This window comes from Stegastes partitus, unplaced genomic scaffold (assembly GCF_000690725.1).
Source record: "Stegastes partitus isolate 25-593 unplaced genomic scaffold, Stegastes_partitus-1.0.2 Scaffold111, whole genome shotgun sequence".
Taxonomy (NCBI): domain Eukaryota; kingdom Metazoa; phylum Chordata; class Actinopteri; family Pomacentridae; genus Stegastes; species Stegastes partitus.
The window spans coordinates 516,350-543,273 of NW_007577842.1; the positions used below are offsets into that span (position 1 = coordinate 516,350).

At 39.9% G+C, this 26,924-nt stretch overlaps 1 protein-coding gene across 1 annotated transcript; it reads left to right on the forward strand.

Annotated features, from left to right (window-relative positions):
* The first annotated feature begins 14,250 nt into the window (after positions 1–14,250).
* bloc1s5 (biogenesis of lysosomal organelles complex-1, subunit 5, muted) lies at positions 14,251–19,786 on the forward strand. Its single transcript, XM_008277951.1, has 5 exons — positions 14,251–14,525; positions 14,805–14,887; positions 16,316–16,445; positions 16,789–16,847; positions 17,018–19,786. The coding sequence occupies exons 1-5, from the start codon at positions 14,507–14,509 to the stop codon at positions 17,189–17,191; spliced, it is 465 nt and encodes a 154-aa protein (XP_008276173.1). The 5' UTR covers positions 14,251–14,506; the 3' UTR covers positions 17,192–19,786.
* The last annotated feature ends 7,138 nt before the right edge of the window (positions 19,787–26,924 follow it).

Consider the following 26,924-nt stretch of genomic DNA (forward strand, 5'->3'; position numbering starts at 1 on the left):
CGGTTTCCCCTGGGCAGGGATTAATTCAAGAAGAAAAAAATATTTCTCTTGAACGTGCCGTGAGCTCCTCTGGTTCCATTTCAAAGATTAATCTTTATTTACTTGTTCAATTTCTCCTCTGACTTTACACCTCCACTTTACTTGATCTAAACTGAAACACAAGCATCTGTAGTATTTTTAGTTTTCCTTATTTAGTTTAATGTAAACAGGATTGTCTTTATTATTTTTTACCTGAATTAAAATTTTATATTTTTGTGGGGATGAAGAAATACTCGTGTATTTATATATCCTACAAATTTGAAGCTATTTTCTGGTAAAATGTCATAAAAATATGGGTAATGTGAAGCTTTTTATTCAGTCTATCAGACAGATTATTCAGTTTGTACCATAGATAGTATATAAAAGATGGGTATGACCTGCAGAAAAGTGAAATTACCACAGAAGCACTTTAAACCTGCGTTCTTTCTACCAGCCAGCAAGGGGCGACTCAAAAAAGTCTGATTGAAAAGAAGTCTACGAGCAAAAGGACCCTACTTCTCACTTGATCTGACAACTCAGTAAACATTTTCCTGATGAGTTTATAGTCTAAATCGCTAGTTTAAAGTCTCCTTTGATGTAGCATGGTGTCAGTTTTGTAAATTATGGTCCCATTTAGAGTAATGTAGATGATAAAGCAGGCTATGTTTTAGAGCGGGGGGTCATGTGATTAACAGGATGCTTCCATATTTCTTGCTTATCGCGTCTAGTTTTAAAAGATGAAGCAACTGCCAAATTCTGAAATGCCTCAAAACGTTAGTTCCCAAACCAATGGGTGACATCAGCATGGCTACAACAATCTTTATGTACAGTCTGTGGTTTGTACATATGTGAAACATTTTCGTAGTCAACCGTCAGTATCCATGCATGACACGTAATACAATGTAGGTAAGACAAATACAGTAAACCAGAGGGTCATCAACTCTTCTCAATTAACATCCCTTTCCATACTCTTCTCTACATTTTTACATGACCAACACACCTCTGCTTGTTACTCAGAGCTCCAAAGAAGTTCATTGTAATATTTAGTGTATATTAAATGCGCCGGCTAAACAACAATTAAATAGGATGATTTACTGTATGGCTGCACAGTATACATCATGCAGCATGAGACAAATGGCAGAACAGCCAGTCAACAGGACTTTAACTGATTTATCACAATTGTGAACCAGAGACACACCATTGACTTATATGAGTGTGTGTTAGAAGGGTGGCTTCACTGCTGACTGGTTATATAGTGGATTAAGGGCATGAAGCTGCAATCTGGCAGGGACACCAACACACACACACACACACACACACACACACACATACATACACGGACACATAGCGAAACATAGCGAAACATGCCAACAGTACTCCTGACTGAGAGGCTACTCAGATGACTGCCTTCCCTTTGTCTCGCTCTCACACACAGCACAAACACATGCACACATGACATCCCACAGAGAAACGGGGCTGCGTCATCGTAACGCCGAGAGTGAAGGATGGCCGAGATGTACAAGGTGAGAAGAATGATGGAGAACCAATATTCACCCCTCAGTGAACCAACCGGTGAACACAAATGGCTTTTATGTTTAGAAGTCTTAACTTTGTGAAGTTCCAGCAGGAGCACTTACCAGTGAGAGGAAATCTTTCTAATAACCATGGATCTATAAATTACTACTTTGTCTCAAAAAACTTGAACTGAACAGTCATAAGAATGAAGAACAGAATATTTGGTTTGCAAGTGCGTTTGTGTATTTACACATCACGCTTTAAGTTTGGAATTGCTTGCATTTTATTGGTGGATTTTTAAATATTACTATAGTTGTAATATTTGTCACAGAATTCAGTGTGAACGTAAAAATTCTGTGTGGGAAGAGTGTTTTTTGTCTTCTTCTGTTCTTTTACTAAGGCCATGAAGTTGCATGCTATGAGCAAACGTTTTTATGCGGGATAATCACAAGAGAAAGTGTGACTTGTGAGGAATGTTATTTGATATCAAATGGGCCAGTTAAACACAGTTTTTCTGTTGGTGGATCAAAGTACCAGAGAATTCAGATTCTATTATTTGTCAGGTGAATGTGACAGAATCAAGATGGGTGATTGCATACTGCACAGTAAGAAGTCCATCAAAGTTCATGTAAGATGCAGTAATTCAAAAGAAAAGAAAATAATTTGAATAAATAAATAAATAAAAATAAATAATGTGCAGGTCAATTGCATCTCAAAAACCTTCAGCTTAAGGGCAGGCCGAGTGTTTTAAGCAGACAGCCATGTGTATTTAACAGTGACAGGCATGGATAAGCAGAAGACTAACAGATCGCTCAAAGGTTAAAGGCAAACTAATTCACCAATTTGCAGAGTGTGCTGTTGAGGGCCGCTTTTATTTTCTCTGGAGTTACCCCTTGAAATGAATTACAGCCTCACTGTGAAGTACAATAACCAGTGGGCCTTGCTGTCAAAGTGAAGGGCCAGGGGCCTTGAGTCACACCCTTAAATCCAAGAAGATTTAAAATCTCAAAAGAAGACAGTGACTGAACAGTTGGGTCAATAATCTGACTAATCAGTTGAAGGGATAAACACTGCTAATAAAGTTCAAATGTCATGAAGGAAATGTGTGTCCTAAAACAGCTAAGCTCCTGCCTAAAGTGACCCAGAGGGATGGTTGTTGATTTGTGTACAGTGTGTTTTAGAAAAATGGTAAGCAGCATTTGATCTTGAGGGGAGATCTAAAAACACTCCTTATTCAGGCTAATTTTACGAGCACATGACATACAGCTGATCACTTGGCTCTTTGAAAAGAACCCACAAACGAGGGTGGCATGAAATCGACATTTGGACAGAAAAACACAAAGTCATCTCTGTGTCTCCTGATCCTCTAATGTTGTGCTGCTAAGGTTAACACACGCACAAACAGTGGAGTATCTATCCATCTCACAGATGCCTCAGCATTTGACAAACTCTAACCCCTCCAAAACCACCAGTCTTTGAAGTAAAATCCCGAGGACATGAACACACAGTCTCACACACACACACAGGCTCGCTCTGCCTCAGGGCTGAAGGTGGGAGGGTGAGCCGGCAATGAAAGATGCTGTTGATGAGGCAAAGGGCCGGGTGAGGGGATCGAGGATGCGGGGCGCTGATAGAGTGCCGATATTCTCGACAATAGACTCCAGTGTGCGGCATTTAGCTTCAGGACGAGCCACACGCACACAAACAAACACGGAAATGCACACAAATGCATGCATACATCCAATCTGGCTTTTTTTAAACCATGAACACACACATACGTACACTGTGACTATTATATTTATTCGCAGAGGCATATGTGCAGTATACACACACACACACACACACGCACACACACACACACACACACACACACAGGTCATACCCAGAGGGAGGGAAACTTTGCCTTTTTTACAGCGCTTGCGGACTCCCCTTGTGACTTTCACAGCTGTCATGCTCTTCTTTACAGCCTTCATTCATCCACTAACCAAAGGGACAGCAGCATGTGATGGCAACCCAGACACACACACCTACACACACTCACACACACACACACACATACACAGAGTTAACGTACACAAATACATAGACACGAGTAAAAAGTTGAGACTCTTGCCAAGTCCTGACATGGTGTTAATGTGGTGTGTTATTTGTCCTAATGTCATTTCACACTCTGCTCTGCCATTGCAACACCAATTTTACGGACTGTTATCTATTAGGTGCTCTGTGTTTGGGCAAATTTTTCACAAAGTTTATCATTGTTGATGTGATTGAAGAGGAAGTTGTTTTTTTCATAGTGGGAAAATGTAAATATTTGCTAGATTCCATCAAATTAAATTGCTCTTTAAAGGAGCTCATTGTCTGTTGTGGCATGAAAAATGACATAATGTCACCTTTCCACAAGGCCTTTCTTTTTTTCAAAATAAAAAAAAAAAAAACTCCCCACTACGGTTAATTTGACACCACCGTCTTAAGTGCTTCAGTGGTGAGCGTGACACAGAAGGAACACAAAAATGAAAATGTCCCCTCTTTCTACAGCACTCTACAGAGCGCTGTTTTTGTTTTTTTTTTTATCACCGTAGCCAGAAGTGCCATGCACCCCGCCAGTTGGCTTTTGTGCTTTTATAAGTGACGCAGTGTGATAGACCCTGCCCGCAAACCCTCCATTACAATCATATTGGTATCCTCTCAACTTTGTTCCTATGGGGCACCGTCACTGTCAAGACTGGCTGAAGTTTAGTCAAAGACATTAAGAGAGCACCTCCAGGGACAAGCATCAGCCGAGAAGAGAAGAGAAGAGAAGAGAAGAGAAGAGAAGAGAAGAGAAGAGAAGAGAAGAGAAGAGAAGAGAAGAGAAGAATGATGAAGGCCGTACAGAACTGCCATAAAACCGCGATCCATAACCTCTGCATCTGGTGTAGCGTTTGTGAAGTTCCCTAAACATCCAAGTGATATAAACGTAGATATTTACTGGCAGACATTATTACGTATTGTGCACCAGTTAAGTGTTGCTCTGACTATGATTCACTAAGATGTGCTGGTTTATTATCCAGTGTATGTTTTCCTGAGCACCTGTTTTTGGAAAAGCAGCATGAAGAGGCTCAACAATCTGCCAGGTTCTGTAGCCACAGTCCAACCCAGCTGACCTCCACAGGATGCGTCCACTGGCATTCCTTTAGGCTTCCTTTATTATGACACCCCCAATATGATACACAGAAGACAAGTCAATTTTTGTCTCTGAGTATTGTTGTCTGTTTTAAAAACTGTTTTATTTGTTACTTACTGATGTGTTATTTATCCAGAACTTTTTATTCTTCAACCTTGGCAAAGTTGCAAAGTAGTTTCCCAACTTTAATGAGATTCACTTCATTAAACCTTACTTGATTAAAATTATATAGCCATTTTGTTTTACCCAGATAGGATTTAAGAGAGACATGTTGGCTATGGCAGGTTAAAACTCTAATATTACAATTGTTTACTTTCTGATGTAATCTGTCGCATCTCAGATGGCTGAGTACAAAATGTCAAACTTAACAACTTTGTGAGGTTGTATGGCGTTAAGATTCATTTTCTGGGCACCATGGATGACAGCGCCAACTATCGTCACCATATCCATCCATCTATCCATTATCTATAAACCGCTTAATCCTTACTAGGGTCGCGTGGGGGCTGGAATCTATCCCAGCCAACTTGGGGCGAAGGCAGGTAACATCCTGGACAGGTCGGTAGTCTATCGCAGGGCTACACTTAGAGACAGACAACCAAGTACACTCCCATTCACACCTACGGACAATTTAGAATCACCAATTAACTTCAACATGTTTTTGGACTGCGTTGGGAGGAATCCAGAGAACCCAGAGAGAACCCACGCTGCATGGGGAGAACATGCAAACTCCACGCAGAAAGATCCCAGTGCCCCCACTGGGATGCGAACCGGCGACCTTCTTGCTGCGAGGCAACAGTGCTAGTCACCAGATCCATTTAATAGCAATTGAGATGTACCACTCAAAAAAAATTTTAAAATTTTCCGGGCTGTGGTGGCAACAGAGGAAAAGTTAGGCAATTACTAAAATCCATGAGGGGGACCATGAATGTCCACAAAATTCCATGGAAATCCATTATGTCATTTTTGAAATATTTCCATCTCAACCGAAGTGTTGGTCCAAACACAATGATATTGCCATCACTCGAGACATGCTGTAAGCATTTTTTCAATCTTTCTACTTCATGTCAACAGTGGATTGACTTTGTTACAGTTGTCAGTTGTCTCACATATGAGGAAGCAAAATGATACCAGCTGATAAAGGCTTTAAAAGAAAATCTCGAAAGTAAACAGTGACAGGCAGATATCCCTGTCCTACAGTTTTGTTTGAAACTGCTACATAGAAATAAATATGTCATGTTTTATTGGTAAGGTGAAGTAGTTTTATTACTTTGTGTACTGAATGTACACAACTGACAAGCGTTTTATATGTCTGCAGCTGCCAGTGAGCTGTCACAATAAGAGGAGGCAGGATAACATGTTAATTCCACGACAAGAGAAATTTCAGGGAAAAGGGAGAGATTGAGTGGAAATATCACGTGGATATGGGTGATCTGCAATGAATAATCCATCCATCCATTATCTATACACTGCTTAATCCTCACTAGGGTCGCAGGAGACGTCTATCCCAGCTGACTCAGGGCGAAGGCAGGGGACACCCTGGACAGGTCACCAGTCTATCACAGAGCTACACTTAGAGACAGACAACCAAGCACACTTACATTCACACTTACAGGCAATTTAGAATCACCAATTAACCTCAGCATGTCTTTGGACTGTGGGAGGAAGCCGGAGAACCCAGAGAGAACCCACATTGCACAGGGAGAACATACAAACTCCACACAGAAAGATCTTGGATGTCCTCACCGGGACGCAAACCAGGGATCTTCTAGCTGCAAGGCGACGGTGCCAACCATAGAGACACATTGCAACCCCAAATGAATAATGAGTTGGAAAATATCGTTAAAACTCCAATATCATGCATCCTTATTATATATAATTTCCTACCATATTCATATTATATCATATGTCAATTCCAGACAGTCATTTTGTAAAATGGTATTTCGATACATTATGCTCTTCATCCCATGCTTCACCTAAATGTCTAAATTCTGTAATTTTCTTTAATGAAAACATGAACTTGAATTGAATTATATATTTTTCCAGCACGACTTTTCAAGCCTGAAGAAACTCAGCAAGAAGAAGCTCACACCCACACTCAAACAAACATAGAGGAGTGACAGCATCTCCCTCAAGGAGGGGTGCTGCCATTTCTCGCTGTGGTGGTCATCAGTGCTAAACTCCTGTCAGGTTCCATCGTACATCCCAACATACAACTACACACAAACTCATTGCGCTGTCTTGGGGTAGGACAGGCTCTCCGTGGGGGTCAGCAAGTTGACACACACACCAGGGAGCAATGCTGTTGTTGGCAGTCCGTACCTCTTTACTACTGTCTATGGCACCACATGCACAGAAAACCTGCTGTGGCTATTAGCATGTCAGGCTGGCAGGGACACTGTGGGCCCAGAAGGGTTTCATCCTCGCTAAAATTGGGAAATCACATTTTCTTTATTTATTTGTTTGTTTGTTTAGACTGAAGGAGCCCTTTTCCTGTTAACTTTGCAAACAGAGATAAAGAAAAAAAAATGAATCTGTAAGTGTAATAGGTCGGAAGTGGTTCTGATTTGTAATTACAAACAAGAATAAATTATAACAGGCTGTTCATTTTGGAGCAATCTTGGTCTAACCTAGATTTTACATATAGCTACTTGCCTGATGCCATGTTCAGTTGGTCTGTGTTTAAGTAAATCATTTGTTTTTTGAGAAGATAATGGTAAGAGATTGTGCAAAGCTAGATGGAGTGAAAACAAGGAGAGCTGTAACTTAAACCTGCAGTTTGTAACTTATGTCTGCCTTTTCTGGCAGTGACAACAATTATACATATGCTAATGACATACTGTTTTCTTTTCATAATCTTTCTCTGAACACTTTTTTTTTTGTTTGTTTTCTTGAATGTTTCTTAGATTTTTCCAAGATAGACTCCACCATACATAGCTTTATTTATTTATTTATTTTTATTAGTCTACTCAAGTTGCTTTCCACTTGATCTCTGGCAACCCATGCTGCCCAAATGTTGCCACACAAGCTTTAAATAAGCAGCTAAGGTTATAAGTAGCTTTAAATAAAAAATGTAACTTTCTCTCATCTCAGATTTATATTTCCTCACTTTCTTGCTTTGAGATTTTTTATTGCCTTAAATTCTTACTTAAAATTCTTTCTACAAGTGCCACAGGTCATGAAATTGGTATTTGAGGATTATTTAAAAATTATTGTAACACTGTATCGTGGAACTGTGTATTATTTCATCTCATACAACCTGCACAGTTAATTCAACTTGCACATTTCTATTGACCACACCAGAAGCTCTCACTTCGAAAAACTTTTCTATATCTTTAAATGCATTATTATATTTAGTGTCTTTATCTTTAACTGTCGGTTTGGTGTTCGTTTAGTTTGAGGTCTCCTTTCATGTCATCCCTCATGAAGTAAATTGACTACGTTTCCAGTTTTTTCACAGCAACTGCATGATCTCATTTTGACTAAATTGACACCTTGATCCTTAAGGCACCTTTTTACACATTCAACAGTTGCTGCAAATCTCATTTTTCAGACAGGCTTTCCTTGATCATTCCCCAAGATGTAAACTTTGACTGAGGAAACATTTACTGTTTTGTTTAATGTCATTTTTGATCATGTGCCTGACATTCACAGCTGTCTAACAACTGGGACAAGCATAGACAAAAATAAATAAATAAAGAAATAAATCTTTGGTGGAAATGCCTTTCTACTCAAACATGGTACATCTCTCCCAGGTGACTGCTTAGCACTGGCAGTAATTGAAAACTTGCCCCTGGCTCTGTGTATGTGAGGCTGTGTGTGTGCAAATCATGAGGCATGTGTGCATGCGGTGACGCTCTTTTCACCGTGTTTGAGCATGTGCATCTGCTAGTATCAGCATGTACGTGCGTGCATGTGTGTTTGTTGGTGTTGGAACAGTGTGTAATTGTGTCTTCATTACTACGCCTCCCCCCGTCCCCCCAAAGGTTCACACTAATAAGTCCACCTTTTCTGACGCATGTTGTTGGAAGTTTAACCATTTTTCCCCAACAGGAGGATGAATTAATAACATTTTTTTTTTTAACACCACCCTCCCTTCCCCCCCTCTTTTTGCTCTTCCACAACGAGGGGCCAAATCTCTTCAGCATTTCCAGCCCTGTGAGCTAATTTGACAGCTCACGGGGGTGACGCTGATTCCACTTCGCAGAGACAGGTACCCTAGGGCTAGCCAGCTGGATCGCAGCGGATGCTTACAGATTTGGCTTTAGCTTCATGCTGGGTGTCATCTGTCTCTTTGGTCTGGCGCGGGATAATTTTTGTGTGTATGTGTGTGTGTGTGTGTGTGTGTGTGCGTGTGTGTGTGTGTGTGTGTGTGTGTGTCCGCCCTGACATCATGTGCCTGAGCAGTTTGTGCCTGGCAGGCCTTGTCTGTCCAGGTTGGCCATCAAACACAGCCAGCATGGCCCTAATCTGACGAGGCACTGCTCCAAACATGCCACAGCAGCCTGAGAAGTGTATGTGTGTGTGTTCATATAAGAGTGTGTTTGAGTGTGTGTGCATGTGTGTGTGACCTCAGGGCAGACCCCCTTTTCCTACTCCTTGCCTTTCTCCTGTGTTCTGTCCCACGTCCAATATCAGCCGGCGCACACACAAACTGAAGAAAAACTTCAAAAACCATCAAGCAGAGCTCAGTCGATTCTTCCCCTGAACCTCACAGTCTCAGCTCCTCCTCTGCCCAAGTTGTAGTGTGTGTGCAGGCATGTGTATGTGTTATTCTCATCTGTGTGTGTGTGCATTTGAAATGCCACAGCTAGGCGAAGTGATTTTGCCCGCAACAAACACAGAGATATCTTTGTCCAGCGCTCCCTCCACCCTACATCTGTCACTTTGATTGTGGGCACTTTGCAGGACGCTCTGCCTCAACAGGTCTGGAGCCTCCCCCAGCCTGTTGCCCTCAGTCGACTTCGACACTGCCTCTTGGAGAAGCAGGCGATCCCTCCCCACGCTAGGACGGGAGAGGACAGGGGGACAGCCCCCCATGGGAGAAATGACAGTGCAGTTCCTGTTAATCTCTAGGACGAGTCCCGAAATGGCAGCAGGGGCCTGCCACGAATGCTAATCGCAGCCGACACACTGGTCTCCCCCTACTCACACACACACACACACACACACACACACTTCCAGTCCTGCCTGAATGCCTGAGTGCCAATCTCCAGCTGGAAGGAAAAGGGGCAGTCATCACAAGATGCATCTGACAAGGTTTTATTCCGTTTTGCTGAAAAAGAGAAAAAAAAAAATCTTTCCTTCCTTGAAAAGCGCAGGATGATGAGTACATATGTTGATTTTCAGGCTGTGTCTTCCCATCAGGCCATGGGACGGCATGACAGCGGGATAGTGTGACACTACATAGTGACTTGTTAAGTGTTACTGCATAAGGCTCTTAAGTGTGTTTACTTGGATCTTTACCTTCCTGCTGCACTCCAGTCTTCATTTTTTACTGTCTACCTCTCATTCTGTTTTCTACTCTGACCCCCTGCCTCTTCTCCACAGTGGACAGCTCTGAAGCCTCGAGCAGGCAGAGGGACAAGAGAGTGGTGGCACCCAGACCAATGACCTGCTTCTTGCCCCGGGACTGAGAGAGAAGCATTCACTGAAATAAGAAATTGGATCTGGAGAGAGAGAAGGGTAGAAGCAGGTAGGTGGGCTGCTGGGCAGCAGGTCTTCTCCTACCAACCCTCCTCCACCCCCATCTTCCTTCCAGCCCAGAGGCCTTGGCATCCAGTGAGTAACACCCCCCCTTCCCTTTTCCCTTTCCCATCACTGCCCCCCACCTGTTCAGAGCCACGGTGCAGTCAGTGGCGTTCAGCGTGTTGTGAACACAAAGCAACGGCCCCGCGGCCCTCCGCCTGGACCTCAGTGTCAAGACCCAGCCAAGCTGAGAGACAGAGAGAACATGAGAGGGAGAGAGAACGGAGAGCAGCTAAATGCAGAATAATTATACCCAGTGGGTAATGTGAGCACCGTCGTTGCAGGGGCAGTGTGGTTGGGCCGGGGAGGAGAGAGACACAGAGGCAAGAGCGTCACCGGGGTGAGCTTGCAGGGCCAGTGGGCATGTTTGGTAAACCAGGCTCACAGACCTCCCACTGCACTGCTAAAGCACTGTTGGTGGAAGTGCTGCAGGAGATCATCTGGATACTGGCGAGCATGTACTCACAGGGGGCTGAACACTGCAGATATGTGGAAGTGTAGTAAAAAAAAAAAAAAAGATGAGGGAGGAAAATTTGGTCTGCTATGATGAGGAGAAATATATATTTGTAGACTATGTTTTGGTAAAAAATATGAAGAAAAAAGAAATCTGTCGTTATGGATTCAAGCAAATGGATAAATTAAAGAAACACAATAACACCTAATACATTTTTTTCTAAGATAAATAACATATATACATAATACATACAATAAATGTCATCAAATTTTAGAGGCCCTTCAAAATAGCATGGACCTTTCATGTCAATTACATTTACAGTACATGACTGCCTGATTAACTATATATTAAACAGGTCAGTTATGTAGAAGTTCAATCAGTAAATAGTTATAAAAAATTTAAATAATTATACTTCTAATAAAAAAAAAATGAACTGACATAACCGGCACATGTAGAACAGCAGTTAACTGAGCAGAATAAAACATATGTGTATATTATTAAAGGCTGATAGTATGAGCAGCATTAAAATGAGGACGGTTACTGAAAAAATACATTATTGAAATTGATGCTGACAGAGTTATTTTAAGTTTTACAAAGCTGTAACTTTGAACACAGCCTTTTCTTCTAAGTGACAAATTTGGAGAGTGTGCTAGAAAGGCTTTGTGCTTGGTGCAGGGGGTTTCAAGTAAAAAGCAGAATTCACTTAATAGACCTGTGAGACAGAAATGCAGAGAAACATGATCTGCTGTCGTGCGACGAGCTCTAGCATGCAAACTGCAGCCCAACGTAAGAACGCTTGCAGATAAGGATGCAGAAGGACAGATATTTCCTTGTTATGTTGATGTTGGCCCATCTCTCCAAATTTTTTAATGCTGTCGAAATCTCAACTTCAGATAAGTTTTAAAGGTTTTTTTTCCCTTTTATTAGTGGAGGACCGGACACTTTTCTTTCCTTTTCAAAATTACACGAGGAATATATAGCCTTAAAAATGTGTTTAAAATTCTAATGTTATTTACAGGAATTCACTTTAAACTTAAGCATGCAAAATGTAAATTAAGCTGTATGTAATGCTGAATTATGAAATAGGTTTTAGAGAAATTCTAATAAACATTTCAGGCCTTATTTAACTGACTCAAATCCTTATGCTTTGTTATGCATTATGCATTTTAATCTGTTTTTACAGGTCTACAAGGAAGATTTTGTTGTCAGATACTTATTTTTGATACTTTTTTTGTGCAAAATATCTGGGTTTTTTTTTTAAAAAAAACTATGAAATATAAATAAAGCAATTTATCATTTTTAGCATCTCTTGGGCTTGAAAAAAGCTTTCAAGTTGTTGATGGGGGGTGAATATGTTACATTTATTTAGCCTCTACCATTCTCGAAGTTGATCCTAATGTTTTTAATTTCACCCTGCAGAGTCATGAATAAACAAAACAACAGGATGCACATTCCTGTCAGAAAGCCCTTTGCTGGTTCTGATATGTTTTGCAGTCAGAGATCATCTCATGCTCCTCAGACACAGTGAAAGACTTGTTTTTGTCCCTCAGCCTGTTGATCAATCATTTAATCTCTTTAATGGGGCCAAATCAAAACTAATGGAGCATGAAATACGTATTTATCCAAATACTGCGGACAGTGGGGGGACTCAAGTGGCATCTTCATTTCCTCTTAACTAAGCATGACAGTTCAAATGAATTTGGGGCTCACAAGCAAACTTTTGACAGCTCATATGCAACATTTGCCCAAAACAATGCCCCTTCTCACACTGGCTGAATTACTTTGCTCTTGCCACAAGTGCTGTGTTTATTAATGTATTTATGTCAATGTATTTGCATTTCATAAAGCGTAATAAAAGCAGTTGCTCAGCCAAGATAATTCAGACAGTGGTGTGTTGCCAGTTCTGGATTTTTATAAAATAAGGTAAGATTTAGTGCCATCCTGTGGCGAGTGCAGTGAAGACAGTTCCTCAACGAAACAGAAATGACTGAAATTTAAACTATTATTGTTTTATTTAGAAATTGATATGTTACTACTATTTAAATCTTAGAGTTTATTTCTGGTTTATTTTGAGTAACATTATCATACATACATATATATATATAAAGTAACTCTGGTAATATGCACATAGAGTAATATATGGATTTTTGCTATTGTGCAGTCATTATCATAAGACATGAGACTTTTCTCAAAGAATACATAACAAGAAGATGTAATCAAAATGTCACAGCAGAGCTATGTAGGTGCTTTACTTTCTCCCTGTGTAAAGATTAACTATGATATTAAAATGTCATTATAGTTATATAATAGCTCATGTTTATAGATCAGCTATGTGCCTGGATTAGAACAACTTTTTTGTTTGCCAGGTTGTGGAAAAATCCCCCTGGCTGCTTTTGATCCCTTTTCCAAGATACAATATTGTGTAACACAGATACAAATATTGGTAATCAATTAGTCAATGCTTGTGTTTTTTCCACACTGTAATAAGTCAAGTTTATAGTTAGAAAAGTTATTAAGTTGTTAATAAATGGAATTTGGATCAAATGCTCTGGAAGTTTTTCCAAATTGTACATTGTTCATGAGCGTTTCTACCCAATAAATTAAAGGATCATCTATGGAAGTAAAATAAGTGTCCTGTTGTAGAAAGATAATTAAAGTGGATTTCTCCCAACCTGGCAACCTCAAAGTTATTCCTATGAATGAATAACTTTTTTAAAATGTGGAAATATTTTGCCATAAAAAAAATACAAAAAATAAGTGTATGTTTTCAAATGCTGTTTTTTTAAATATTTTTTCCCACCTAATTATAAGATGTAGGTGTTAGTAAATGATCTAACATACACAATGCCTAATTAAGTGCGATTTATTAGTTAGTAGCGGGATTTAAATGAACTTGTTGAACTAAGGTTGAAAGAGTGCAAAAACAGGCAAATAGTCAGGGAAAAGGTTGAAATAAAAAGTTTGAAACAAATTTCAGACAGACATTTTTCTTAAAATACAAAAAAAAAGAGTGAACAGATAAGCAAGTAAATGAGTTTAAAAAGCAGGATTTGTTTCTACACAGAACAAGACTGACATCTGCTGTCCGAGGTAAGCAAAACAGACACACGATACTTTCGTACAGAAACTTACGCTGACAATCACATTTTTAAAAGTCCCAAAGTATAAAGCACATCCCCGTGACTAACTTAATTAATTAATTCAATGTGCTGTTGTAAAAAAGAAAAAAAAAAAAAAGTCAGAGGAGGAACCCTCATTAGGTTAAGTGGGACCTCCCACCCCCGCCTTATTTTTTCTTGGTTCAGTCCACGGTCTCGCACCCGGAAGTAGTAGTAAACATATTTTCAGTCAGCTGACTGGCATTCACCTGACTGGGGTTATCAGTACAGCCTCACATTGTTTTCATCCTGCAGCTGATATTTGTTGCTGCTGCACATCGCTATTGAACGCGCTAAAAGTCTAGCTAAGCTACGTATTTTGTTTTAACACTCAGCTGTCAGTTAGCTTAGCATTTGGAACATTTAGCAGCTAGCTGAGCCAACTAGCAGCTTCACAGGAAGAAAAAATAAGTTATTTATCCACTGAAACGACGTTCAGCAGAGTTTATAAAAATGGACAAGATCGCTAAAGGTGAGTGACATCAACAGCAGTCAAACCGTTTTTAGTGTTAGCATGTTAGCTTCGCTGTTTGCCTTTTATCAGTGCAGCTGATCTCAAACAATAAGCTGATGAAACAGTAGAAGGACTGTGATTGAAATTAGGATCTTGTTTTTACAGTACTAAAGAATAGCTTTCAAAGGCTTTTGTGTAGAAATGCCATGCTAAAAAAAAAAAAAAAGCACTTCTAGCCGCCAGTTCAGTTTTTCTTTGTTTACACTGTTCTTACTGTGAGCTGTGTTGATCCTGCAGATGTGGGTGATATCCAGTCTCGACTGTTAGACCACAGACCTGTCATCAATGCAGAGATCCGCTACTTTGTGAGAGAGTTTGAGGTATTTGACCTAACAATAATGTGGGGCCTGAACCCTACACACACCTTCACCAGCAGTTCACACACACTCACATGGTGATGTACCCCGTACCACACACTCCAACCCAGCCTGCAGGGCTTCTTCACTGTAGTTTAGCTGAACTAAACTCCTGACTACTGTGTGAGGAGGAAGGAAAAACAAGGTTGCAGGGTGTATTTTCTGCATTAATAACAGACAGTTTAGGTATGAAAAACAATGAAGCGCCTAATCAGGGCAAACCGGACTGGAGACGTTGCATTTTGTGCATTTTGAGACCTTAACCCCATAAAAAAGCATCCCGTGTTTAATTTTTTTTCATTTCTACCTTTTTTTGTGTCAGATGTATGTTATCTATAAGTTTATATAATCTTATAATGCAGAATGACGTAAAGCTGTACATCACATATCAAAAATCAAGATACCAAAAAACAAAAGGGCGCTTGAAGTACTATTACTTGTATTCATATTGTAATACCATTCAGGTCAATTAAAAAAAAAAAAAAAAAACTAAATGTCTGGATGGACACACGACACAACTAGTGGTCGATTCATGACTGATAACCAATATTTGGAAACAATATGCATTTGTTAGAGAGAAGGGGCTGTATCAGAGCCAAAGTAGCACCTTTTCAGAATCTTTTAAGTGATGTTTGAGTACATTAACATACAAGACAAAAGTACTGTTCAATTATTTGAACATGCAAGAACAGCAGCTGAAACCAGTGTCACCTTGTAAACAGAGCTGCAGTATAGTTGCATTTTATAACTAATTTATTTTATCCAGAATCTTTTTTTCTTTTTTTTCTTTTTTTTTAAATGATACCATTATCTATACACCGCTTAAGCCTCATTAGGGTCGCGGGGGGCTGGAGCCTATCCCAGCCCACTTAGGGAAAAGGGGACACCCTGGATAGGTCGCCAGTCTATCGCAGGGCCACACTTAGAGACAGACAACCAAGCACACTCACATTCACACCTACGGACAATTTAGAATCACCAATTAACCTCAACATGTTTTTGGACCTTTTCACACAGAAACATTCCGGTGCCCCCACCGGGACGCAAACCGGTGACCTTCTAGCTGCGAGGCAACAGTGCTAACCAACTGCGCCACCTTGCAGCCCTAAATGATACCAATAATCTAAAAAAAAATGTTGAATATGAGATCCAATAAAGGGCCAGGCAGATCAATCCCAAGACACAATAGAGGTGCACACACTATTCTGGCCCATCAGCATAATTCACAACTCACCACATTTTGTGTTTAAGATAAACATCTTTTGTAGTTTTTATCAGTGTTTTTCACCTGATTTTAATATACGATATTAATTTCTGCTGTAGCATGCTTCCCAGAGTGTTGAGTTTTTTGAAACACTTGTATTTTAGTTGACTTTTTCTGCTGCTGTTTAGGAAAAACGGGGACACAGAGAGGGCCGACTGCTGGAGAATCTGGATAAAATGGTGGTGGAAACAAATGAGCAAATGGTCCCTACAAATTTAGAGGACATAACCAAGCAGCTGTCTGACGTCGTCAAACGGTGTAAGTCACCTCACCTGACTTTTTTTTTCTTTTCACATTACACTTGTTTTCATACTCACACAGAAGGCATTTATATAGAAGGAAAGCATGTTGAATAGTATTACACAATTTGTCCAATCAAGGCTGTCAAATAAATGTGCTCCTCATTCAATATAATGTACTGATCATTTTGTTATTACCTACAGTAGTGTATGTTGCACTGTGTTCAAACTGTGCTTCATGTAATTTGACTGTGTTTTGATTCCTCATAGTGGTACTGTATGATGACATATAGGTATGGATATAGTCAAGAGTATGGAAAGTTTTTAATATCTTGAGTACATATTTTACTTCTGTCCCACAGTGGATGCTGCCAATCACATGGCAGAGAGAGTCCAGCAGAGGGAGCTAGAGGCACAACAGGTACAAACACAGGCAGATGAGCAGGGACACAATTTGATAGCCTCAGAAAACCAGATTGCACTGTTGGCATTTATGACTGTACAGTCATTTTATATACAGCACAGTACTGGATCTTCTTTAACATTTTACGACATTTGTTGTGCTCATCTCTTCTTCACATGTTCTTCCAGAGCGCCCAGCTGCAGGCAAACATGGAGCAGTTGAAAGGCGAGTGGGCAGAGTTTTTGAAGGAGCAGCAGCGATTAAAAGAAGAGGTGGATGAGGAGCACGCCAAGGCTGTAGGACAACTCAGCGCTAAGTACAACGAAAAGAAGAAGGAGCTGGCCCAGTTTTCGTTCGTCTGATCTGTTGCTGTTTGCAAGGATGTGACTGAACAAATAGTCTTTCTTGTTATATGAACACTTTGTTGCAGACATAGATGTCTGTTGTGCACACACAAACGGCTGAAAAAAACGCATGAAACTTGGAGGTTTTGCACCTGCAGACGTGTCAGCATTTTCCAAATCATAAATATGAAAGCGTGATTACCAGTGTGGCATTTTCACAGCCCATCAAATTCACATTTTTTTGTCTTTAGCACCTGGAGTATGTACAGCATGAAGAAAGTCTGGAATATGTCATTTTTAAACAAGCAATCATTTGATTGTTCCTTGTCTGTGAAGTTTGTAACATTCAAGATTCTTAATGGGTGCCTGCCTGAAGGGATTTAATGATAAATTAACATCACGTTGAAAGGAACCTTGAGTTTGGCCACAAGGTGAGATATTCCAAGCACTGAAAAGCAGATCATTAAAAGTTAGAAAAGCCTTTCTGAGCAGGTGTGTTTAACGTCAAGGCCAAGTGTTGTAGAAATGACCTTAAACAGAACACTGTCCAGAAGGACTCGTCCCTCACCAGCTCTCCTATGTTTGGAACTTTTCACTTCTGACATTAACTTCAAGTAAACTAACTGTCTGTATGAAACAAGCTTCATTATAAAAGGCTGAATGCTTAGCAGCAGATGTTTTTCATTTGTTTTGCCAACTCGTTTCTGATTTTAATGAGGCACAAATCCAATGTTTTTATTGCTGTACACATAGAAAAAATCTAATCAAATTAGGGCTCTTTTAGGGAATTTCCTTCTGGTTTAGAGTATTCAACATTCCCAAAATCATAAACACAAACTCAAATGTTGACAGATAAGTGACAAATTAAAGGAAAAACAAACATTAGGTGTCTTAGTAAGGTGTTTGGCCTCTGGAGCAGCTTCAACGCATCGATCCTCCAAGTCTCTGTGGCTACTGAAGGAAAAGAACACCATTCTTCCAACAGATATTCTCTCATGTAGTGTTTTGATGGTGGTGGTGAAGAGAGCTGTCCAACAATAGATGTGATCACTCAGAACAATGTTGTACTTATTTGCAGTGACCCTTCTTTTTAAGGAAACCAAACCATGCCAGCAAAATGCCCCCCAGAGCATAACACAGCAGATCTCCTTACTGTGGCTGTCAGTGATTCAGGTGTTTCCCTTCACTTCATCACCCATCTGTGGAGGAAGGTACTGACTTTACTGCTGTCATTCAAACATGTAGATATGTAACATAGAAGAGTTGTAATATACACTGAAAACAGATGTTTAGGCACAACAAAAAAGTTAATGCAACAGTGACAACTTCTAAATAAATTAGGTTCAACCAACAAAACTGTTGTGTTAGGAGACTTGTGCTTTTCTCTATATTAATTGCATTTTTAATTATTAATTACTTTGTCATTTGTAGCCTTAACACAATTTTTTCAGGTCTCAAAATCCTGAAGTCAAGGTTATCATGTCAGTTTATTTATTTTACTGCAACTTAGATTTTGTTTTAAATCAATAAACGCAGAAATTACACACAAACTTACTAGCTTTATTTTTTTCAACACAACTCATCAAAACAATGTTTGCTACTTTAATAGTTTTCCTAATGAATAACTTAATTATTATTTTTTTAACTCTTAAAACCATGCATTTAATGAAGCAGTACTAAAAGATCCCCTGAATTACAAAACTAAAAAAAAAGTGTGACCCTGATGTTGAAGACCTCTGAGGTCAACGTTAGCACAAACATTACAGGTCATGAAGTGTCTTGTTTTTCTAGCGTGCTGTTGGACAGGTTAAGGGATGGGTGGGCACACTGGGCATATTCCTGGCATGGCTGAGAGCAGAGTTCATCTGGACAATGCAGTAAAAGAAGTTACCTCCCTTCACACATCTTACCTCAATTTCCTTCAAACTGCACATACAGTATATGTATACGGGCCCCCTAAACAACTGTAGAAGCTGGTTTAGGCTCCAGGTCTCCCATAAACTGAAATAAAATGAAGTTTCTGTATGAAACATTAAACATGGAATCCGTCTGTGGCGGTGCAACTGACATGAACTAAGTGCTGTATCCCCTTTCACAGAAGCTGCAACTTTTTTCCATGTTTCCAAGGGTGACCTGTTGCTTGCCTGGCCTGTTTCGGTGAATGCACATATGAGCGAGCCTGGAGACTCGGTGGTAGCTATGTCATCAGGGATCACGGAGGGCACAGAAACGCCAGCAGATGTTTGAACGAAAGGGCCAACCTGCCCTGAGAAACGTCTGCATGCGTGCGCTTCCCTTCCCTTCTGCCTCGACGGCTGCAGCTGTCCAACGTGGCCAAGGCCATCGTTGCCTAACAAGGAGTGACAATACGGAAACATGGCCGGCCTCTGCCAGCAGGGCACCTTTTTTTCATCGACCCTTGCTTATGTTTTGGTTTCATTTAAAAGAAAGAAAAACAGAGTCACAGTAAAAGTCATATGAGTGTTAGCCATTCATGAGTAAAAGGTCACAAGCTTACCGTTATTGGGCCTGATAAGTTCAGCGTTTGTACCTGTCATAATGAGTTTTGACACTGCTGTGTAATGTCACATTTAGAAATAAACTGAAGTAAGAGAAAATGCAGAATTTTCTTGATTGATTTTGGAAGTAAGGCTGAGTTTATTTTTTTTTATTTAGACCAAGTAAGACTTTCCTTAAAGTAAAGATGACTTAACGTAGATCGGGAGACAAGAGCTTGTTATTTGCTTTAAATCCACAAAACGTGGGGGGGATGAGAGAGAATGCCCTCTTACCCAGCTGAGGCAATGTGGGGAGAGATCGAGGGTGAAAGTAACCTCTTATTATCCAGTACCAATTGCACTACAGGACTATTGCTGTCAATAACAATGTGCTCTTTGCCAAAATAAATTGACATTAAGCAATCTGGGATTTAGATCAGCATCTGTTTGTGAGTAAGGGATTGCAACAACACCAGGTTTTGACACTCAGGGGAATTTTGCTTCTAAGTCAAAGTGCAGACTAAACACAAAATAAAACTAAAAACTTCCGTACCTGTTCAAGCACTTGTTAAAGTTCAGTGACCTATCGGTGTCATAGCTGCATATATTTTAAGCCCATTTAAGCAAATAATATCTTGTATATGGTTTAGTAATGTAGCAGACATCAAGTTTAAGCTATTAGGCATCCCATCCTCTAAGGTCAGAAGCTTTCTCTCCACTCAGACATTTTGCAAAAAGCATGCATCCCAGTAAGCCGATGCTATGTGCAGGAACCAGCTGGGCACCAGCTGAAATCTTATGTTATCATCCTCCTCTGTCTGCTGCCTCACGTCTCTGGACCGTCGCTGGCTTGTTTTTGTCTCCCGAGTCTATCTGAAAGCAGTGTGTTCTTCCTGTTTTGCAGCTAGCACAGCACTCTGTGGACATGGAGCTGCTGCCGTCTGTGCCAACATAAATGGTAAAGGAAACAGCAGCACCCAGCTGCAGCTCCATTGAGCAAAGGCGGCAGCGATGAAGGGGGTGGCGGCAAATGTAACGCGATATTCCATCTGAAATAAAGCTTTCCACATCCACTAGAACAGAAGGAAATATTGCACAGGAATGAAATATGCAGATAACACCAGCTATTTACTTCAACCAGAAACTGAGTAAATCCCTGGAAGTCTGTAAGAGTCAGTTGTGGAGATTTCATCACATTTATTAGGCAAGAATTCCCTTTATCCTTCATCTGTGGGCAATTCAGGCCTTTTATTGTAATTGGGGCCAAGTCTAAACTGGTATATACTTTATGTGGATGACCCTGATATGGTTCTGTTACAAAAACGTCTCACGCTAGAATGTCCAACATCACCATCAGTGACATCTGACAACAAAACCTGATCTTCAAAGAGGTAAGTTGCCCTCTCTGCCCCCCTCATGTCATATCTCGATTGTCAACTGTTAAATTATCACATCCAAATTGTCCAAAACTGAGAAGAGATTGACTGGTAGCAGCATGAAATAGACCAAAAAAGCAACTTACTGTCTGAGCTTGAAGAAGAAACTTGGCTATATAAGATACTTAATAGAGAATTATGAGTTTAGATATATGCAAAAAATAAAATAAAAATAAAATGTTGCAGGCACATACAAGGGCTGCAAGGTGGCTCAGTAGTTAGCGTCATTGCCTCGCAGCAAGAAGGTCACCGGTTCGCATCCTGGTGGGGACACCCGGGATCTTTCTGCGTGGAGTTTGCACATTCTCCCCATGCACCGTGGGTTCTCTCCGGGTTCTCCAGTTTCCTCCCACAAGGTCCAAAAACATGTTGAGGTGTGAATATGAGTGTGCTTGGTTGTCTGTCCCTAAGTGTAGCCCTGTGATAGACTGGTGACCTGTCCAGGGGGTCCCTTGCCTTTGCCTTGAATCAGCTAGGATAGGCTCCATAGGCTCCACACGTCCCGCAAGCCCAGTGAGGATTAAGCGGTGTATAGATAATGGATGCACATACAACTCCAAAAAAAAACTGAGTGTTGTTTATGTTTTCCAGAAATCACATATTCACTGATTCACCTATGTCTCCAGGTTTTAAAATGCCACAAACTACATCTATGAAGTGTAAATATTCCCTGTATGTAAATTATTAAGAGAATGAAATATCCAGTGCATCTTGTTGACTAATAAAGTCAGTAGCTGAGAAATCTTAACTATATTTCCTAAACTTATTTGTTTAATATGCCTGTTATTTTATTTTAAGTTTACACTGTGCATTCTGCCTGAGAGAAATGCATTTATTCATAATATTCCTCAAGAAAGTATTGTATTGTATTAAAAGCAAATTCCTATTATCTCTTAATAAGCCTAGTCTCTGCGGTGCTAGATGGTATTGTTGAATCATGTAGATGTACATTTTACCCAGATTATATGAACATATGCAGATTCAGTTTAACAAGAAGGAACACTTCACCCAGAGATTTGTATTTGTGTGCATGTTGTCCACCTCCTGCATTCACAAACTCATGTGTGGTATCTTATCTTTAGGATAAAATTTTCAATGTTATGATTTTCAGTGGCTTCATAGCCATATGTCCATTCTCTCAACTAATGAAACACAAGTAGAGCTTGAACTTCCTTGCAGAAATAAACAGAACACACATGACCCCAGAGAACAGTTACAGTTTCTACGACAGCTGACTTGGCACCAGCAGGCATTTTCTCTTTGGCCCGATCACCTTTCAGTTCATCTGAGCGATGAGAAAAAGCAGATCTAACATGAACACAATTTCAGCATTTTTGTCCTGGAACAATAGAAAGCGAGGAGGTAGGTCACACTGGCTTCCCTGACTGCCTGTGAGAATTTTCAGCCTCGGCATGCTCACTTTCTTTCTTTTGTGTGACATGATGGGCCCCTGTTACTCAATTACTAAGGAGTGCGAAATGAAAATGCCAATGAACAAAAGCGCCGCACTTCCCAGTTAATAACCCAACATAACAACACCCCAGGGAGCCGGTGATGGGTCCTGGGCGGATGGTAATGCAGGTGGTAATATGAATTCTTTGGCAATAGGAAACGTTCACCCAGTGGATCGCTAAATAAGAGAGGGAGGGCTCTCAAAGCTGCTGTATGAAATTGATATTTCTCTGAGGGGACGTTGCAAAGCAGGCTGGATAGTCTCAGGCCCTGGCAGCTTTAGAAAATGAGCACTGGGTGGCATATAAAAGCAATCATTGGAAAGAAAAGGGTTGGAAATTAAACGTCCCACCTTTCACTATAAATGCCAGTGCTCCCTTATTAGCAAGCACTGATAGGCTCCCTGGTGAAGGCTGACACTGTAGCATGTCACTTTTTCTTCTGCTTCAAATCTTTACCTCATTCTTAAACCAGATTTTTGATAGGCGCACTCTCCATGGGCATTTTTTTTGTGTGCAAGAGAGAGCCAGAGGTCTAATGAGCTGAGCTTCACATGATGTTTTGTGTCTGTTCAGTTTCATCAGACAGCCTCGCGAAAATAGCAGCTCCGTGTCCCTGCATGGTCCAAGATACACAGATATGAGTCCAGCAACAACAAACACCTTCCTCAGTCAATCACAGGCCAAACAATAGCCAGAGAGGACGCGGAGAACAGGTTGTCATCGGCCAGCGTCTACCGGCAGCAGCGAAGTTTGTTGTCGTCTAGATTCCTGAACCTTTGAGGAATGTCTGGCTTCACTGCCAGCTACAAGATTTTCCCTGTTTTTCTGTACCAGACAGGTATTTTCCTGATGTTATCTCCCTTTGACTGATGTAGTTTCAGTGATGCTGGAGCTTTTTATGGTATCCAAGTAGGCTAACATGGTTCACCTTTCTCATTTGAAAGCTAAGTTGTCAGTGTAGAAGTTGTTGTGATTTGTTATAATCAGAAACTTGTGTAGTATAAGCAAAGGCTTTTATAGTTGAGGGTTGCAGGTTAGTATTTATTTTTGTTGTATTTCCTGAAATGTTCTGAAAATGAGATTTACTCCTCTGTACTTTGCACTTCAGAGAATTTTCGTTTCCCCTTTTCTTATGTTATTGTATGTTGATTTTCACATGGGGGGGGGGGGTGTTTTTGCTTCTGTCACATTTTCTCTGCAATATAAAGTCCTGTCTCTCTATGGGAGCAGCACAACCATAATTTCAAGCAGAGAGAACTCAAAAATGTCTTTCCTGCAGTAGAGTGTTTATTTCTTTGATTATTTATTTTTCATAAAAGAAAAAAAAATAAAACTGTCACCAGGTGTTACCAATACTTGAATAAAAATGGTGGCTCTACATACTACAGATATTTTACTACTTACATTTGCTCAACCTCAACACAATGAGCATTTTCCACACTACTCTGCATATCAGCTGCAGACAGATATTTGACCATGCTGGATGTATCTTACAGCTTGTGTCAGTATGTTCCTCTGTTTAACATTTCTGAGCCATGCTGCATTTATCTTATTGCTCAGGTATGTTATATTTTGCTCTAAATCACTCTAGTTAATTTCAGTACTCATGATTTCTCAGTTGCACAGAGGAGCACAAAAGTTGAAGTGTTTTTTTAAAGAATCTGAGGTAAACAGTTTTTTGGTCACTTTTTAAAACGAGATATGTAAAATAAGTGGCTTTAGATGAAAGATGCTGAATTTGAGTTTAGATTTGGTTAATTTTCTCAACTGAACAGCACTTGATTAACGATTCGTTCAAACACTGTCTGAAAGTTCCACATCTAATGATTCTTTCTGTTTCTGGCTCATATATAAAGGTGTAATTTTTATCATTAAAAAAAAAAAAAAAAAAAGAAAGAAAACATGGTTTTCAAACACGACAGTTGCTTTTGGGGTTCCAGGAGCTAAAGTCAATGTATTGGCATTTTCATGTTTTAGAGCCGCCATTTTGTTTGCATATTTTGAAATATAAATAATCACAGAATAAAATACATACATACACACACACACACACACACACATATATATATATATATATATTTAGAAATTAGCATTTACGTACAAAGTTGTCATTGCTGGTGTTTGGCAACTAAGCTGAAGCAGCACACAGGTGAACTAATTATATTCAGGATGAGTGAGTTCCAACCAGTGTCCCAGTGAGCCTCAACAGTGAGCCAACACAAACTATACTGGGACTCTAGAATGAGCCTTCACAAATGGAACTAAGTTGTTTTAATGTTATCAATTACACCTGTGCTTTCATTGCTGTGACATGCCAAGATATCTGATTTAAAAAGAAAAAATAAACAGTAGGATCATTTAGTGTCATGTGCTTATCCACCCAACCAATATGAGTCCAATATTACTTTTCTTTTATCTCTGTTTTTGAATTACACCAACTCCTGAGGGGATGACCTTTATCAGTTATATGCTCCACTGTGTTCACAAGCTAGCTGCTAAATTTGGTGATGGACGTGGGTTTCGAGAGCTTTCTTCACTAGATATACAGACGGGTGACAAATGATAGGAAAAACCTGAAACACTGACCCTTAAACTGAGAGGATCCAGTGTCTCTGTTATACTGTGGGAGACGTTTTGGTGCTGGTATGGTTTGGGTCCAAATCACTACAAAGTTGTTCTGAGTAATCACATTTTTCCTGGTGTGGGTGGTAGCACAAGGATTCACTGAATGCTTTGATGAGTATGAAAATTATGTTCTGATATCAAATGTTATGGCTTTCTCAGTCACCAGATGTCAACCCAGCTGAACACCTATGGGATGTTTTGGACAATTTGTTATACAGCACCTTCAGCAAAACACCAAAAAAGGTAATATTTTCAGTGTTCAGAGATTCGAAGCCAAAGCACATCAAATCTGTTCTGGCAGCACATGAGGGCCAAACCCCTACAAGAGGCACGATATGTTGGTTTACTTGAGTTTGTCACCCATTTGTAGCTGCCTGTCGTGGCCTTAAATGTCTCTAAGACAGTGAACCAAAGAAGTGTTACTGTCACAAAATCAAACAATGACCTTCAAAATTTTCAGAATCTTTTTCTCTTGAGGATATCTGGTTTCCAGTTGGCTGCGTGACTTTCTTCAGTAGCAGTGTCATCCTCTTTGTAAACTTTAATGGTCTTGTCAGCCTCTGCGGTGATCAGTCGGCTTTCTGAGTGGTCGAAAGTGACCTGAGAGATGCTACAGGTGTCTGTCGGAAGACGTTTCTCTGTGGGTTTGTCACTTGCTCAAACAAATTATCAAGTGGTCTACTGTTCGTATAAAATATTGAATATAGCCACTTTAAATGATCTCTCATTGAATATCCAGTTAAAACAACCTGAAAAAATCTCTGTTTCAGTCAATTCACCTGACTTCATCACTGAATGTCTTGCCAGCTCATTCCAGTCTAGATTTATATCTTTCTCCCTTGAAATGTACCTGCTTTGACATTGTGAAACAAATCGTATGATTTAAACCTAATCCACTGGTCATGTGAAAACCATTTTCTCGAACTCCTTTTGATTGGTTATTTATAAGTCATTGCCTGGGTATTGATTTAAGGAAATAAGTCATGGAACAGAAAGGAGTAAGTTAGGCAATATAAAAGATGATTCAAGGCTTTGGTGCGATGGGTGCAGTCCTCCGCAATGATTGAACTAACAGAAATGTTGCAATACAGGAGTTTTTTTATTTTTTATTTTTTTAAATAATAAAAACTAGCCATAAAACACTAAAAATTTCCAAATATATTGTTTGTCAGCGTCTGTGTTCCATCTAATTTCCTTAACATGGCTTTGTGTGATCTTAAGCCAGACCCGGAGGCATTTTTTGCTAAAGAATATTATCATTTCAGCACAGCTAGAAGTGCTATAAAATAAAACTGATAGCTGTAAAAGTTTAAATAGTCCATGAAATCAGAAACCATTCTTAGTGAAAAGGCACAACATGTGGTCTCCAGACTTGGATGTTTGCGGCCACAATTTCTGGCTGATCGTATCCTTCTATACTGTCACCTTATATCCACTGAGAGAAGTGGGATTCCAAACAAAGAAATATTCTTTCACAACCTTTTTCCAATGCAAACTTTGCCCCATTTAAAATATTCTCTGTATGAAAATACAAGCAGTGTGTCCTTAAGACCTACTTAAAACACATCTCAACTTGTGAAATTGTGAAATTCAAAGTGCAAATGATTATTTTCTGCTACACAAAAGCCACTCTCTCTGCTCGTGATGGCAACTTAAAAAATAGGATTATCCCTAAATGTTGTTTTGGAAGCAAAAACTCAGCAAGTAGAAAACATTTCCCAAAGCTAACTATACCCTT